General features: G+C 41.5%; 1 protein-coding gene across 1 annotated transcript in view; it reads left to right on the forward strand.

The window, feature by feature from the left end:
* The first annotated feature begins 205 nt into the window (after positions 1-205).
* Positions 206-17,873, forward strand: part of LOC117936282 (formin-1-like) — a 52,736-nt gene continuing 35,068 nt past the window's right edge. The window contains exons 1-6 of the mRNA XM_034859157.1: positions 206-306; positions 1,169-2,837; positions 9,951-10,117; positions 12,659-14,440; positions 14,559-14,679; positions 16,357-16,448. Of these exons, the coding sequence (XP_034715048.1) occupies positions 1,277-2,837; positions 9,951-10,117; positions 12,659-14,440; positions 14,559-14,679; positions 16,357-16,448 (3,723 nt within the window). The 5' untranslated portion in view covers positions 206-306; positions 1,169-1,276. The remainder of the gene's footprint in view (positions 307-1,168; positions 2,838-9,950; positions 10,118-12,658; positions 14,441-14,558; positions 14,680-16,356; positions 16,449-17,873) is intronic.

Consider the following 17,873-nt stretch of genomic DNA (forward strand, 5'->3'; position numbering starts at 1 on the left):
GAAATACTGGAAATGGCTACTGTTAAACTAAAATACTTTTGCCAAACTTCGCCCTTCTCTGAACGGTGCACAGTCTGAATCCCATCACATGGCCTACCTGTAAACTGCAGCTGCACTGACTCAAAATGTGGGATGTGATAAACACTCAGGAACCAATCAAATAGCAGGGAGCCGGCACTGAGTTATCTATTGGACTAAACTCCTGTCAATCACGACGGACTTACCCTGTGAAGCAGCGGTGAGCACTGGCTGGCTGCAGCACAGAGATGTGAAGATATTGTTTTTTTTACCATGCCACGAAATTGGGTAAGTAGTTGTTCATATTTTACGAAGTGCTGTTGTGCTTTTACCTGCTACAGATGCATTAACTGTAACGTGTTTTCATCTTCTAAATAAATATAACATTGACGTGAAGCTGATACGAGGCTAATGCGGAGTTGCATTTTTAATTTATAATAAATGTTACCGAATATTTCTAGATCCCAGTTGTAAGCTGCAAAAGTAATGTTGTAGGATAGTGTAACTGTGCTACCATTTTAACACTGACAACTGCACTCGGGGCTTGTTGCAAGGTGACAGTAACCCATGGGATTATGTTATGATGTAAACGGTGAGATTAAAAACTGAGATGTTGCCAAATGTTGAGGGAATCCATTGCAGCACATATCCAATGTGTGCTAGTTTTTCTGCTTGTAAACATCTCAAACGGCAGCCATAGCATTGGACTCTGCATGTGTCGTCACCTTGTTGTCAGGCTTTATGCTGCAGCAGCTTGTGGAATGTTGATAAAATGCGGTTTAAAAATGTTTTATGTACTCATGTTCAACAATGCCGGGAGGATGAACATAAGATATTGTTAGGAAGGTGAGTGGACAGAATCACTGTCTTGTTCAGTCTATGCAGTGTTGGATTGTGTTTAGTTTTAATTAACAAATGGGGTTGACTGTGAATATGGAGGGCCCATTTTTTGGAGATGATTCAAAACTATAGCTCTGTATTACCATCCAAATACTGTGTAGAGCCCTAGCTGCGAGATAATGCCTATTCTATGTTGAAACTGTAAAATAAAGCTTGAACTCATATGGATTACTTTAAAGGCACTAGTAGGACTAACATGTTTTGGACATATCTTTACATTTATAGCTATGTGCTACTTTCTCTCTGACAGTATCTGGACAGGCCAGGTGATGAATAGCCAGAGATCCTCCTCTGCACTCCGAGCCCAGTCACTCCGTCTGGGGGCTGACCACTTACTCAGAGTACTTGAGTGATTAACATGACACCAATCATGGAGGGAACACACACTGTGCTGCTCCTATACGCACCAATCCATGAGATAAGCAACATCAGCCTGTATTTCCCCAAGAGGCGGGCCCCGAGCTTTAAGTACAAGAGCCGCGCCCCTTATTCAGAAATGGTCAGTAATGACCATGACCAGGGAAATGAGGATCTCGGAGTGTCCGAACAAAAAGGCCAGTCTTCCTGCTCCTCAGACGAACTCCTCATCTCCCAGCAGGCAACAAAGGAGGCAGTTGCAGAGCTCTCCTGGCTGGCGGAGGAGCACCACCAGTTGCTGGCCGATCTCTTATCACTGTGTAGGGATTGCGCCATCAAAGTCAGGATGGGTAACCAGGATGGGAAAGTCCAGGATTACATGGAGGGTCAGGAAGTTTATCTTGGAGGTCAGGGTCTCAGCAGCAACAACTACTCTCTCACTGTATCTCCAGAGCACAAGAGGGCAACTACATCCAAGGGCAAAAAGCTGAAGAAGTTGGGAGGCAAGAAGCTTGACAGTGCTGAGGATTTGCTGCACAGTAAAATGAAAAAGAAAGTTACCAGTGGAACTTCCTCTATTCAGCGTCCTGCACTCAACAATGCATCCATATCTTCAGCCTCAGTAATGCAGCAGTTTCCAGATGATACCCTAGCCTTTGACCATGTCACCAACTGCCCAGTCACCGGCTCTTATGCCAGTGCCGTCAGTAATCCCATCCTGCCCATGGAGGAACCCTTCCAGATCGGTCATGAGGGTTGGGACTTCATGGAGGATAACCGGACATTTGATCCTTACATGGACTTCTGCAATGACTTCTCAGAGTATGACGGGGAGCTGGGTTATGAGGCGTCGTTCTGCAGCCTGATGGAGGGTCTGACCAGACGGGAAAGTGGGAGCAACCTTCGACCTATTAAGAGGCCTGATTCCTTGGGTGAGACAGTATCTGAGAATTTATCAGCAGTCAACCAGAGTAATAGAGGGGTCAGGATGGTGGATAAAGTGCAAGATGGGGAAGGGAGAGTGCCACATGTCAACCATACATGCTCAGACAGGGCAGGGCCGGCCATGCTACATCCAGGGACTAACAGCTGCCAACAGGGGTTTGGAAAGTGGAGAGGACCAAACAGAGAGCACCTGCTGGAAGTCAATAGAGAAAAGACGGGTAACAAGCTTTCTGAGGGGCTACGGTTGCCCCTATCCCACACCACCGAACCTAATCCCCAGGCCAAATCCCACACAAAGAGCCCCTCTTCGCCTTCTCTTGCTGGGGTCTTCAACACATCTTTCCCTGCATCCAACAGTCTCCTGAGCATGTCCCCGGTCCTGTCCCCTCTATCCTCCAAACAAGCAAGCCCACAGCTCAACCACCGCATTGTCTTGCTCTCAGATAAGGATGTGGACCATGAACCAGACAGCTCCAGGAACAGAGATGAGACCAAAATCTTCACTGAGGACGTGGATAAGAACGGCAACAAACGGACTGTCACCCGTCTGGATTTGAACCTCAGCAGGCGGCCCAGCAACTCCAAGTGGAACTCCTCCAGCAACTCCACAACAACAGGTGAGCTATTAGAAATCACACTGCTCATAATTTGAACACTCTCATGTTCAAACTCCCTGCCTTGAAGTGAATGTTGACACAAGTTCTTTTATCATCTTAGTAGCATGAAGCGTAGTGTCAGAATAAGCCCTTCATCTGGCATTGCTGTTGCTGGATTTTAAAGAACAGAACAAGAAAGAGATGCCTTAAGAGATATTCAAGTGTGTGTTTGTGTCAGATTGACTGTCTGAGGTTGTTGTTGAAATGCTCCAGCAAATACTCTGCATCATCGTAACAAGAGCCCAACTGATATATCGGCAGGCCGAAATAAGGCATTTCCTGATCTATCAGCATCAGCATTTATAATGGCCGATTAAAAAACAAAAAAAAACATACGTGTCCCTATAATACATTTTAAAGATGAATTCATCAGAATCATTTATAATGACAAATAAGTGATTTTGATAAATGAATATTTAAAAAATGAAAACGGACTGTAAACCATGTTATGGGCGTTGGCATTGCATAGTTTGTCCACCAGAGGGCGCTCCTCAACGTCCTTGATCATTCAACACTAACACTGATTATTTTTTTGTTAACTATTAGTTGTTTTTGTTAACTTGCTTTGGTGTTTGAAAAGCATTAAAGTTCAACTTAGAATGGTTCACATTAGAAAAGATCCTTTTTCGTTTTTTTTCTTTAATGTAGATGCACCCCCCTACAAAATCACCGCAGTAGTCAAGAATGATTTATTATTTACAAATAGAGCTATTTATGTCATCTTTTAATAATTACATTTTCTTTTTTCATATTGCAATAGATATTGCAGGGAGAAAATGTATCGTAATGTCAATTTTTTCCAATGTGCAGGCCTAGCTGTTATCTAATAAACAGGCAAGATTAATAAATAAACATTGCTTTCCAAAATGTGTCTCCTTTATGTTTTGTCTGCTGTGATCTCGTCTTGGCTCAGACATGTGACCACAAATTAAAAACTACCCAGCAGAGTAGGACAAGGGGCAAACACGGCGTGAGAATACCCTCGCCGAGGATCCATTTTAACTCTCGCAGCGCCACCGAGGAAGGCAGAGATTAGTGTCCTAGATCAAAGGCTCAAAGTTGACACGGGGTCCAACCTGACCTGGGTTCTTGTGAGTGCAGTCAGTGTTAACTGAAGCATTGCCTATTTGGACTTTGAGGGATCTGCTATCCCTCCCCTAAACCCACAGCCTCTCCAGTTCACAAGAAACTGACAGAGGATCAGGGACCCAGCGGACACAAGGGTTCCAGAGAAAAGGATTAAGAGTTTCCTTATTTGCAGGAAACTTTTCTTTCTCTTTCCATAATATGTACCACAGTATATTATGCCTCCACTGCAGAGAAAATGCCTTGAAGTACTTTCAACATAGAGAATATTTGCAATGCCATTATGATGTCACAAGAAGAGTTAAGCTTGTCACTGGGATTTTGTTTTCACTTTACAATCACTAGCCTCACTTTTCTTACCAGTGTGTATTTAGCATAACTGCTAAATGGCCTTCCATGGATACTATATTTTACTAATAGACCATGGATAATGGTTGGACCTTTTTAATGTCAGTGTAGACAATCGTATCCCTAATTCAAGAACTGTGCATCATCTTTAAGTAGTATTTGAGTTGTTACAACACAGTCCGGCACTAGCTCAAGCAACTAGTGAAACTAGCAATGCTTAGCTCAGCAAGATATTTAGCTAAGCTACCTGGTGGATAGCCCAGCTTTACTCATGTGGAGATGTTTTGGATCAATTCCCACTGAAATGACACTGTCCTTGTGTGTCCTAACCTCAGCATTCACAGACGCCGCCATTAACGTTTGCGAGCACACACACACACTCAAACATACACATTGTCGTTGACATGAGACCACACTTCCTTTAAATTTCAGTGTTCTTGCAAATGTTAAAAATGACCAATGTTTGTTTTTTTATTTCCTGAGCGTGGGCGTCACCAAATATCCTGAGTCCATCAGATGTAACTGTGTAATATCATAACCCATAAGCTGTCTGTAAGAGACACGTATCTCCTACACTCCCGCTAATCAAATTCCTTCGCAGTGAAGGCTTCAACCTTTTAATCTTAAAACGGATCTTTGTGTTCATATTGTTGTATCTTAGCTGTTTACTAGATATTGCTTAAAAATTAAATATACTTCAGATGTTAATGAAGATAAAGAACATCACAGGGTCCAGGTAAAAGGCTAAGTAGATCAATGTGAAACCCGACCCTTCATGGTTTGTAAAACTAATTAACTAATTATGATCTGGGCTCTTAAATCTCTGCTTTCATATTAAAGATCAGTGCTTATTAATGAGTACGATTATGCAGATGGAAATTGCTATTTGAAAGTAACAAATTATCTTTTTTGTTTCATGTGCTAATGCTCTACTACTAACCTGTGAACAGAATACCTTACATACACTTACTAAAAGTGTTTATGTGGCTGTTTTATTTACACAATACTTATGTAATCTATCTCTAGTTTCTCTTTATTTTGGCATTTGTGTTGCTTTTTTCTCTAACACTTATTAGCTTTTTGATGAGGACAGTCAACCCACACACAATTAAAACAATAATAGATTGGAGGCAGCAGAAACATCTAGAAGAAACATGATAACATTAGCATTTATTTGGAGTCGTGTTTCTGGCCACCTGGTAAATGTAAGTCCAATATTCTCCTCTTATCTCTGCTTTTGGTCCTCACTAGCTCTTGATGGAAATATATAGCTCTTAAGCAGCTAAAAGCTGTGCTATGTTAACCAGCTAACCACTAACTTTGTCGTCTGTCTGCCGTTTGCTTTGGTGACCAGGTAGTGTACAGTGGGTTTTTAGAACTTTTACATTTGCTGAGGGCAGCTGCAACGCCAGGTGACAAAACTTTACCTTTTTTTTTTTTTTACATTACACTGATCCATTGTTGTATAAATATTATTACATGCTTTAAAACATCCCTTTTCATTCCAGTCAGCAATTAGTTTATTTCTCTCTCTCTCTCTCCTTCTCTCTCTTTATCCCCCCTCCCTCCGATCCCTACTTATTTTATAGTCTGACATATGGCAGGCAACATCTTAATCAGATTACCCAATACATTCCTGCAAGGTCATATGAAACTGATCAGTGCAGCGTAATAGTGTATCACCCCACTGTCCCCGCTAGCTGTCATTCAACACAAGATGCCCTGCCATGCAACATTGCTCCACCCAGTGTAGACAAGGGCCAGTTCTATTCACATAATGAAGTGGTTCAGTCTGCCTCACATTGTTGCTCTGAGCTGCATACTACATTGGAGAAACAGGGCACAAATATAATGTGTGACTTGTTTTCTTTAATAAATGATTGCTACACTGCCACCGTGGCAAAAATAGTTCCATCTTGTGATTTTCAGTATATGCTGCTTTTAAAAGGATTCACCTCAATGCCCCACTATTTTAAACACCTACTCAGCAGTGGGCTGGAGGGAACTTAATCAAATTTCATGTCTCCCAGTCAATGTCCCGCCAGACCCAATGAAAGCACTCTTCCCTCTTCCTCAATTTTGTGTATCCCATCATCCTCCAGAACTGCATTTCAGATGAGTAATGATGACTCTGTGAGCATCATGTCATGCTACAGTGCTGCTCTGGCCCTCAGAGCGCCACAGCACTCATCTCTGAGTTTCCAATTGTAGCTACCCCTTACACGCACCCTGGCACAGCCAGCCAAACTAGTAAGTGAATCAGCCAGCCTGACAGCCCTGTACAGCCAACAAGCCTGCTTGGAAAAAACAGCTGTGACAGGCGCAAAAGAAAGAGGCTGATTTATAAATCCTGCATTTTTTTTCGTGATTTATATAAAAGTCTATGATCCTTCCTCTCGGTGATGGAGGGGGCCGGAGTCTGCCAGATTCACTCAGCATGCCACATGGCCCAGTTTTCTACTTTGAAAGATGAGGTTATAGATTTTCAGTGGATAAAATAGGGCAGACTGGGCAACACTGTTTGAGTGTCTGCCATTAGCATGAGAAACTGTAGCGTGGCAACAGATAGGGTTCATTTGTGAAAGTTTTGAATTTTTAGATATATATAGATATTTCTGCTTGATACGAAAGAAAATATCAGGTTAACTCGTTGTCATCATTGCTTATATTTAATAGCTTTGCTTTTAGATTTATTTGATTTTATGTCTGCTTTGTTGTGTTCAATACAGCCTCCACGCCTTCTCTGACCGCTGACTGAGCGATGACCAGCCGACAGAGTGAAAGGTGGATAAATCACCTTTGACAACACCCTCCTGTCAGAATCAGACATTAGATGGTGTCTGAGCTATGCCAAAGACAGTTGACATTACTGTTAAAATCCTAATGCTTGCTTGTAGCACAGAAACAGTCAGTCAACACCTGCAGGTTTGCGAGACGGACACCCCGGTGTGTAGTGTAGATTTCTGAAGAATTTACTTCGCTAAAGAGCAGTGCGTTATATGTATTGACTCTTGAATTCAATGGATTGCTGTTGTCTTGGGATGTTCCTGTTAGCATTGCATTACTTGCTGTCAGACCAAACTGCATGACAATTAAATCCCATCTGCACTCGGTTCATCTATGGACCCTGTGATTTAGTCTCTGCTTTTAGGGCAGCAGGGAGGGAGATTAAATGGCAATAAGCACACCATTTTACCCAGGGATAGTGAACTTAAGCTCTGTGTGTGTGTGGATGTAAGAGTGCAGTCCTTTTATTAACTAAAGCATTTAAGAGTTGCTTCTCTGTATCTGTTCACTGTCATGTCTGTCATTGCAGTGTCGTGCGTTACTTTATACAGTGTATGTCTTATTTCTGGTATACAGCAGAGCTTCACTGTAGTGTGTTTGACTACAGTTAGAGGTCCATGCCTCTTACTTTCCCTGCCCAGATGATGGCAGTGTAGGGTACCTTACACTTGTTACCCACGCCAAGGAGGTTTTGTTTTGGCTCCGTTTGTCTGTTTTGTTGGTTTGTTTGTCTGTCACCAGGATTGTAGTAAAACAACTGGCCCAATTTTCATTACACTTGGTGGAAGGGTGTAGCATGACAAGAAAGAAACCATCAATTCTGGAAGGGATGCAAATCATGGGCAGATATAGGAATCCTTTTTTTAACTTTCATTACCATTTTGAGATAGGGCTTTTGTGCTGCATTTGTGCGTGTCAGAATAATCGTAAAAAATTAGTTCCTGACTGGAAACATTCACACTGCATTAACATTGTGAGATAAGGCATGCCTTGGTGGAAGTCTGGGCTCTCAGACTGGTTAGACGTCAATCTGGGGAAGCATTAGCACACCTGCATAAGATCATGATTGTCTAAGCGTGAATCGTAAAGCTTGGGGATTCACGAAGGAACATAGCAGACATATATAAATGGGTGTTCATTGTTTGCCTGTTCCATTTATTTAAAAGTTTAGGTAAAACTGGGGAGAGAGCTGTTTTTTTATCACTAGTTTTTTTTGCCTTGGCCTAGCCTTCGGCTTGCATTTGGAAGTGTCCCAACCTAGAGTCAGCAGTTCCCACTGCGGGACCATGCAGCACAGCATCATCATAATGGAAACGTTATTAACCTAATCCCTTTCTTGCCTTACTGTCAAAGTCCTAGATAACTGGAGAGACTGCATACATTGATGCTGTCCCATAATGACTGATTGTGGTAGAGTACGAAAGTTGAATTTCAATGCTTCCATTTTTTTAATGAAGCCGACCCCCTCACTTCCCCCCCAGTTTTGCGTGTGTGTGTGGGCTCCTAACTGTTTTTTTTTGCATTGGCTGGGACTCTGAGGAGCTATACAAGGGAACTTCCAAAGCTTTAGAAGTGGCTGCTGGATGGCAATACAGTAATATTGTATTTCCTCTTCAGGGATGCAATACTCAATACAAAGGGAGACCATTGGATATGTTAGCAGCTTATCGAACAGGAACTGTCATTATTTTTCTCAGCTCATAATTCTGCCCAAACAGGTCAAGGGGTTGTCTTACAGTTGGAGGAAATTAAATTCAGCAAGCTTCTAATCTGAACCCTTCTCCCTAGCTCCACCGCCTTTTCTTCCTCTTTATTATTTCACCTCACTGTCCCGGCCCCATATATCTTAACTTGCACGTTTCCTCCTTTTTATCTCGCATGATTGACTCTCTTGAGACAGTGAAAAAATGCATCAAGGCAAGACATATCATGTTTCCATGCACGTGAGAAGAATGCGAAATTGCATTTCTGCTTGTGCCCCTTAACTCCCTCCTGTGTTAGCACTTGAGGCACTAGCCTGGTTCCTGAAGTTAATACCATGCGACTTGTTCGGGGCATAGACTGTGTACGAAGAGGGTTTCTTGTCATAGCGAAAGAGGGAGCTTCTGCAGGTTGAGGCTGTGTCTGCAGTACATAAACAGCACATAGGGAGGAATTTGTGTACAACTATACAACTTATTTTAAAATGTAGTTGTACCCTGTTTTAGCATAATTTTCTAAAATCTCTTTGCACTCTTCATTATTGCAGTGCACTCATGACCCTTTGTGTGACTGCCTGGTTAGGAGAGCCTTTCCCAATCTAAATTCCTGTATTTTCACTCCTTCAGGTCCTTTGGATGACTGCACACACAGGAAAACTTCACACATATCTGCAACCACCTTTATTGTAGTACATTACTAGTGCTGAGCAACACCATGGCTCTGTTACAGTGAACATGTCTTAAGTCAAGACATCAAAAAAACCAAATCAATAGTGGTATCTGTTTTTGAGGCCTGTGCTCTGCAGCCATTTTTCCTTAATGGATCAGCGTGGCTTTTTGCTGGTTTTGACGATGGGAACAAGACCGGCTAAGTGCAGATAAAAATAGCTGTGTGCCCTCAAGCCTGAAGCCAAACTGTGGTCTCTCTTGCTTGATACTAACAAATTCTGATGCCTGCTTTCCAAATGGTGTCACTTTTATTTCCCATGCAGGTTACACAGGAAAACAACTCGCCGCAGTCAATACTGCTTATTTAGCCTTGTCACACATGATCACACCTGTTATGCTGTTGTGTTTTTCCATGCTACAGTACGCTTCTTTGTACACCATGAAGCATTAATTGCCCTGTGGGCATGTTTGTGTATTTGTGTAGAGGATCCCTTCTTGCGTCAGGATGACATTTGGATGTTGGATGGCGATGAACCTCATGAGCACATTTCCCGCGTTCCACGCCCTGATCACCTTGACTTCCTACGCATCACACCACCTGAGGATGACATCATCGGGGACACACCCTACTGTCCCAAACTGGAGTGCACGGTGAGGGCTCTCAAGCCGCACAAATAGTCTACTTACAGGTCAAAAATGAGCCATGATGTGTATTTTCACACGCAGAGCAGTGTACCATAGCACTCTTTTTTTCCCTCGTGGGATCATAGGAATTTCTCTCTATTGGGGCATATAACCACCTGATTATAAATTCTTAGAAATGGATTAACCGGTCATGCATTCTAATCTCTAGACTGGGGCCTGAACTGACTGAGATCACTCCACTCAAACTTCTTGTGTTAAGAGCAAAGACAGGAAAATCTCTCCTTTTTTTGTAGCATTTTCAGAACATATTTTTAATTTTATTTAGAAGGGTGTTGGCTGTAAGCAGAAGTTGCCGCACAGGATTTTTTTTCTCGCCACAGAGCATGTGACTGATGTAATCTTCCTGTAAAGCATGTTAAAAAAAAAAATATTATAAATCCTTTAGCAAACAATGCGTTTTTGTTTCCAGGTGTTTGTAGGCTTTAATTATTCAGATATGTAGTACGATTAAAAAAACTACCTAACGCCACTTTTAAATCTATCAATGGTAGAGATGGAAATAGTTTTTCACATCGTTTTGGGTTTTTCCAGATTTTTTTTTCATCATGCTGTCTGGCAAAGGCATTCATTCCTGAGGCAGATGAGGTGAGATTATCTGGGTGTGTTTTAGGCGGAGTGTATCGACGCAAGCCATGCATTGTTTTCCCAAGATACAGTAACTGCCCTGACTGTGAACATATTCAGTTAACATATTAGTACAAAGGCCATGCTGTACAGAATTAGACTCTGTATTTTTGTGAAAGTGACCGCCATGTTCAAAACTTCATTGTCATCCATTTTCATGTCATTAAAAAAAATAGCACCTCTGTTGTTCACTATGTATTCTCATTGTATTGCTGAACAAACACAAGGGGAGGGTTGTGACAATGACACAATCTAATTATGTGGGTTAGACTTGTTAGTTTTTTTTTTAGCTCTGTAGTGTTTGCAGATGAACTTGTAAGTTCATGATTTAATTCCTATTTCAACCTCATGTGTCAGATTTGTGGTCTTGGCTCTCAGTCAGGCCTCTTTCTAGTAAAATCTCTAGGCGGATTTACTGTGAGTGTATGAGGTATGAAATAACTTAATTAAAAGGGGGCTTCTGTGGCTGAGGAATTAACAGATGAGGGAAACAAAATTAAATCATATTAAATGCAAGTGGTATTGGTGGTATTGGTTATTGGTATTTTATTGGTATATTATTAAATACGTTGTGTATAATTCTGGATTCAAAACATTTGAATAGCAATGTGTAGAAATGTGCCCTTTGGTCTTGCTTAGACCATGCTCAATCAGGCAATCTGAAGGAATGCATTCATGGAGGGTGACCTTTGGTTGCTAGGGGCAACCACAGTTTGAAGAATGCTAAACAGACACAACAGAAATACTTTTTTCCTTCTCATTTATTTTCTCATAAAAACCTTGTTAGCTTGTAAAGCTTAACCAACATTAGCTTAAAAACTTTTTAAAACCTCAAAGTGTCCTCAAAAATATATAGAGACTTAAGGTAAGTGAATCAAGATGTAATTTTTCTTGCCCTAACTGTCAGAGTTCTGTTGGGGGTGTTCATGAGTTGCTAATCACACATGTTAGCCTCTTAGCATGTTAGCTAGAGATGGCTAAGGCCGGGCTGACTAATCACCATGTCTTAAGCCCTGTGTTGTAGTAGCTCACTGCCAAATGGTAAAGTGCTAGGCTAATAGACCTCTGCAGCTCTCCCCCTGGACACAGACTGACTCCTCCTCTGTATTTATTCTGTTACCTTGGTAGCCATTTTACGGAAGTAAGCTGAGGTAATCAGACACCTGTGGTGCCGGGTTCAGCAGGTCCCCTCCCAAGAAGGGAGGAACCTCAAGGGAGGCGTTCCCGGACTGGATAGACCAGTCAGAGACATTTTTATCCAACCTGAAGTTTTTTTTCTCACACAACAGCACACAGGGCTTCCCTGTAAACTGAAAGACCGAGACAAACTAGAAGTACAGTTTAGTCATGGACTCATACTGTATGCCAGCATGTAGAGAAGGCTAACCCACAACTTTTATGGATATACCGCTCAACTTGTCGGAACAGTTGGGAATGCTTTTGTGAAAGGCAGGTGAACTCTGCTCTCCCAGGGAGATTACAGCAGGACATGCTTCCTGCCACTAAACGGCTTGACTTTACTTGCAGTGTCTTGCATCTTGCTCGCACAGAGGAGGCTGAACTGTGGTACCGACAACAGTCAGTAGCAGACTCTATTTGATATTATGAAAGTCTACTACGCAGAACCTGTTTGTGCCTCACTGAACAGGAATACAGGATCGTGTTGTTGTAAATGGTGCCCTCCCGGAGAAGGTAAAAGGAGCTGGGGCGATTTGTCCGTACAAAGGCCTTTTGTTCCCGGCCAGCGGTAGAGGTGGTAAAGGAGCAGCTTGGAAGGAGGGGGCATTTGTGACATTTTTAATGGACATTTTGCCAGAGCTACTACCTGTTTTGGTTTGCCTCTCTTTGGTCTCATTGTGAAACGCAAAAATGGACAGTGTGAGTAATAACTCAGATGGACTGGGGAGGCAGCCCACTAGTTCCCTCCTGAATGTCTTCAGCAGTATCTTCAGCCGAGATACACCTGCCCCTTCAGACGCGGAGTCAGCTGTGCTGACTTCTTTCAAGGAGCTCTCGGATGAGGAGAATCCTCTTCCTGAAGCCTCTCTAACCACTAACCAGGAGAACAAGCTCCAGGGGAGGTACAGAATTAATCAGAATAATGTGACCGCTTCCTATGATACAGGGCTCAGGGCTGAATCATGGGAAACCTGCAAGGACCAAGTTAAAACAGCCGCTGGAGCCTTGGTTGATCTAGATCTGGTCCAGGTCACGAGGGTGGAAACGTACAGTGACAGTGAGGAAAATGAGGATGAGAAGGTGGCCAACAGCAGCACTAGTCTGTTGGAGAAGCTTGCCAGGACCAGGGAGCCTTCCCTGCCTGAGGAGGGTAATAATACAGTGGAGCATGGTGATGGAGATGAGCTAAAAGATGCCAGTGAGGCAGAAGCAGAGTACCAAGTGCCAGTGTTTAGAACACACAAACTTGAGGAGAGATCACTAGCTATTCTATATTCAGACAGGTTTGTCAACAGAACTAACTTGAAGCCAGTTCTGGTCCCTTCCGTTTCCAAACAGGGAGATGGCGTCAGTCCCAAGGAGCGCACCACCATTGTGTCTTTGGATGTAGAAACATCTGATGCGGGAGAGAATGGTGGAGACAATGTGGAAAACAATGAGAGTGAAGAGTTTGCCAACATAGATTGTTCTCTGCCTCTTCCTTCTATCTTCTCTGGACATTTGGCTTTAGAGGCCTCAGGTCAAAATGCTGCAACAGCCTCTGCTTTAAAGCAGGATTTTGATAGTCTACAGAAGGCGGAGACACATGAGCAAAAGGCTGAGGATGGGACTGAGGAACCTCACTCCAGCAAGGTGTCAAACTCTGCTGTTATCATAAATCACCCTACAGGGCTAAAAAAAAACATTTCACCTCCATCTGCAACTGAAGAGTCCCCAGGTGATATTCAGCCAAGGACCAGTCCTGCTCAACAGAGCATAACTGCTCCAAAGACATCAGAAATAATCACGCCACCTCCAGCTTCATCCAATCCACCCTCCTCTACCTCATCCCCCTCCAAGGGCATGGCGGTCTCTTCGCCCGCGTCCTTCCAGATGCCAGCTCTCTTCAGTGGGTTGCGAGTGCTGAAGAAAGGAGCGGTGGGGGAGGACAGGGAAACGGTGTCAGAGATCAAACAGAGTGAGAAGGATGCTGACCTGGCCCTGCTCAGCCTAAAGAAGACAGTAAACAAAGCCAAGCTCTTCCCCGAGCAGAACACGGTTACTCCAGTCAAAAAACATGCACAGCCTAAACCTATTACAGAAACAAAAAGCACTGTAATGGGACACTTGAGTCAGCTGCTCAACGTAGACAACCAGGATGAGACCAAAAAGGCAGACACTGGGCAGGATGCTGATCCTGAAAACAGCAGCAAAGAGTCTGACAATAGAGAAGAGGATGCAGGAGAGAAAAACCCAGGTCCAGTAACCCCCACACCCCCACCAGAGAAAAAGAAGACCTCAGACTTGGCCTATGAAACCTTCAAGAACATCTTTGGCCCCAAAATAATGAAAAAGGAAAAAACAGAAGATGTGGACCTGGAGGCCGTGAAAAGGAGAATCAAGAATGAAAAGGAAAGCCTGAGGTCTATTTTTGAGAGAGCTTCCAAATCTCCTGGCAAGGAACTCAACAGTCCCACAGAGGCTCATGTATGAAATCCCAATTATTAAAAATCTTTATTAATATATATGATGAGGGAAATTGTTGCCGTATCTTTGCATTACCAGGGTCCATGCTGATGTTTTTGCGTGCGTTGTTTTGGCACAGACGGAGGTCACATCTCCTACAGACAGTGAGGACCGGACCCCAGGGCGTCTTCAGGCTGTGTGGCCCCCACCTAAACCTAAAGATGAGGAAGAGAAGGTGGGGCTCAAATACACCGAGGCAGGTAAGAACCACAACCTTACACACTGTTGTCTGTCTTTACATCTAAGACCAGGAATGCTGACAGAGGATCCAGCCAGTCAAGCTTACACTGACATACCTCAAACTAGAGCCTGACCAATAAAGGATTTTTAAGGCAGATACCGATACGAGTATTGGGTTATTTAAAAATTTGAAATGCCATTGTATATTTTAAGAAAAATCCAGAAACGCAAAAACATAAATATATTTCCCTAACACTAGTTATGTTCTTACTAAAATAATATAATAATTTGTTTTATTGTCACAACAGAAAAGAGAAACATCAACATGTATTAAAGTTATGATAGATAAAACGTATACAAATACAAACTTTACATATGAAACTTAAAGTCCTTTGAACAAAAAAACATAATCATTGTTGCCAACAGGGACGTTGTAGAGTGCTCTCTGGTGGACAAACTATGCAACCCCAATGCTCATAACATGGTTGACAGTCCGTTTTTACTTTTTAAACATTCATTTATCAGAATCATTTATTTGTCATTGTAAATTATTCTAATGAATGAATATTTAAAAAGAAAAAACAGACGGTCTGTTTTTTTTTATAAAATGGGCCATTATAAATGCAGATACCCATAGATCGTGAAATGTCGATATATCAGTCAGGCTCTACCTCAGATTGATTGGATTTGTGGAAAAATGCTGTTGTGGATGTAGGAATTATATCATAGGATATTTTAATCGATCTTTTGTAACAAACAAAACAAAAGTTGAGCCACCCCTATCACACCTTGGATCACTCACACTTTCTGTATTCTGAAACTCTAAGACAAGTCAGACAAGTCATCCACTGCAAGTACACAGAGAGGCTGCGTCTGCTCCTTAACGCTGCTGTTTGGTGGCACCACAGGATCGCATGTGTGGGTGTAAGTGGTCAAAATATTTAATGGAATTAAATATACTCTCTTGGCAACATGCCATGGTGTATATATAGATAGATAGATATTGATCCCAAACAAATGAGAAATGATAGTGTTACAGCAGCAAAATATCCGTCACACAGCACAGAACATAAATATAAATGAAATACAATATACATGACATAATATGCTACAATATACATACATACAAAACACATGAAATAATAATAGGATAAAATACAAGAACAAATAGTTAAATATACAAATTGGGAATACAAAATGTGCAACCAAAATGTGCAACAGTCATGGGCGTTAGGTGATTCATGTGTTTGGTGATCTTTTCCCCTATATGTTATCTCATTAGAACAGTTTTTTTGTATGTGTTTTGACCTGACAAAATATTTTGTTTGGGCTTTAATATGAGTCAGCAGTATACTTTAAAACTGGTTGGTTGAGTTGTGATTGTGGCCTTTTAAACTGTAAGTGACCCACCCTTTAACATTAAACCACTTAACAGCAGTACATTGGGTTGGTATGTCTCTTGTCTTGCAAATAAACATGATAATGATTTACCATACCAGTCTTTTAGCCAGTGGCTCGAGAAAACCTAACGCTAAACCAGTTTTCTCAGTCGAAAAATAAAAAAAGAGAAAATGAAAACTACAAGCAATGAGCTGGGATTATTGTATATGCAGTCCATTGTATATTTAATAAATAAAAACTGCCAGTAGAATGAATTTGTGTCATCCTACAATTGTCCTTGTTCTTCCTCCTTACAGAGCACCAGGCTGCTCTCTTGCAGCTGAAGAGAGAGTGCAAGGAAGATCTGGAGAGGATGCATGTAAGTATCACTTTCGCAGACATGTTAACACACTGACTGAAAACATATTATGCATTGAAGAAAACTATCCCAGGTATCTCTCTGTGGGCTGGCTAGTAAAGTAAATAAAGTGAGGTAGTGCTAATAAACAGAAACAAACTAATATATGTGAAATAAAGTTTAGCAATACATGTGTGACAATAAGGGGTTGATATGTTGGATTATCGTCTGACATAGCAGTTCACTCTCCTGAACACAAGATGGCACTAAGTAAGTGTAAAATGTTAAAGTGCAGCAGCTGGACTCCTTCATAGCTCTGCTTAATATTTACCCAACACAGTAGAAGCCTTAAGACACTGTTTTTTTAAGATGCCCAGTTTTGTGTATATAATGTCTAAAGTATCTAAAGTTTCTTTTGTACATAACATGTATGCATAGAAACAGAATGCATACATCCAAATAAAAAAGAAAACTTAAATCAGACTCAAATTTCTGTGAAATGTAGTTGAAGTGTGTCTTCACAGTAGAGAGATGTTGTATATTAAATTTGCAACCAAATTTAATATAGCTTCCAGTACAGCACAGAATGACGCAATCTATTCTTAAAAAATCTATTCACATTTAGTAATTACCATTATAACAACTGAAAACATAAAACCTTTTAAATTATCATTTTTATTTAATGGCTTGATTATAGATGCAACCACCGTACTTAATTTTACTTAATCACTTAATCACCGTAATTTTTATGTAATATGCATAATAAATCTGCTTCAGAATGTCTTCCGAATACAGAGTTCTATAATGGACATTTCATTTGTCTCCAATAATATTGCTCATCTCAAATCCATTTTAAAGGTTTATGTATCATTTATCAACAGCAGAGGTTATGAGCAGTGTTTCACAGGTGTTTTTCATATGTCAACTTCATAAAGATTTGTATACTCTTGGAAAACCAGCATAGCTGTGGTTGTGTTACATAATTTGTACCACAGATTAGTTGCTTTATGGACCATTTCCGAGAAAACTTTGACCTCAGAGTTGGTTTTCAGCCAGTCTGCTTAAAGCCTTTAATTTACCGTTGGCCTTTTAAAGCATGGATGCTGACATTGAGAAACATGTACCGCAGTCAGCCCACAACAAAGGGTGGAAACATGTCTAATGCTGTTTCTAAACTGACACCAGTTCATAACAAACGTGTAAGATTTATTGCAAAACCATTTCTGTTTAAAATCAATACTTTGCTTTGGTAAGATTGCTTGAAGGGTCAAATGAAAACTGGGCCAGATTGTTGTTGTAAGAGTCATGAGAGTATTAATCTCTGATTTGGGGCAACTTTAGATGGAATGAAGTTTAATAAAACAAAACTGAAAAAGAAAGGATTGTTATTTTTCAAACAGGAATTGTGTGTGTGTGTGTGTGTGTGTGTGTGTGTGTGTGTGTGTGTGTGTGTGTGTGTGTGTGTGTGTGTGTGTG

The sequence above is a fragment of the Etheostoma cragini genome, chromosome 20 (genome assembly GCF_013103735.1).
Source record: "Etheostoma cragini isolate CJK2018 chromosome 20, CSU_Ecrag_1.0, whole genome shotgun sequence".
NCBI classification, from domain to species: domain Eukaryota; kingdom Metazoa; phylum Chordata; class Actinopteri; order Perciformes; family Percidae; genus Etheostoma; species Etheostoma cragini.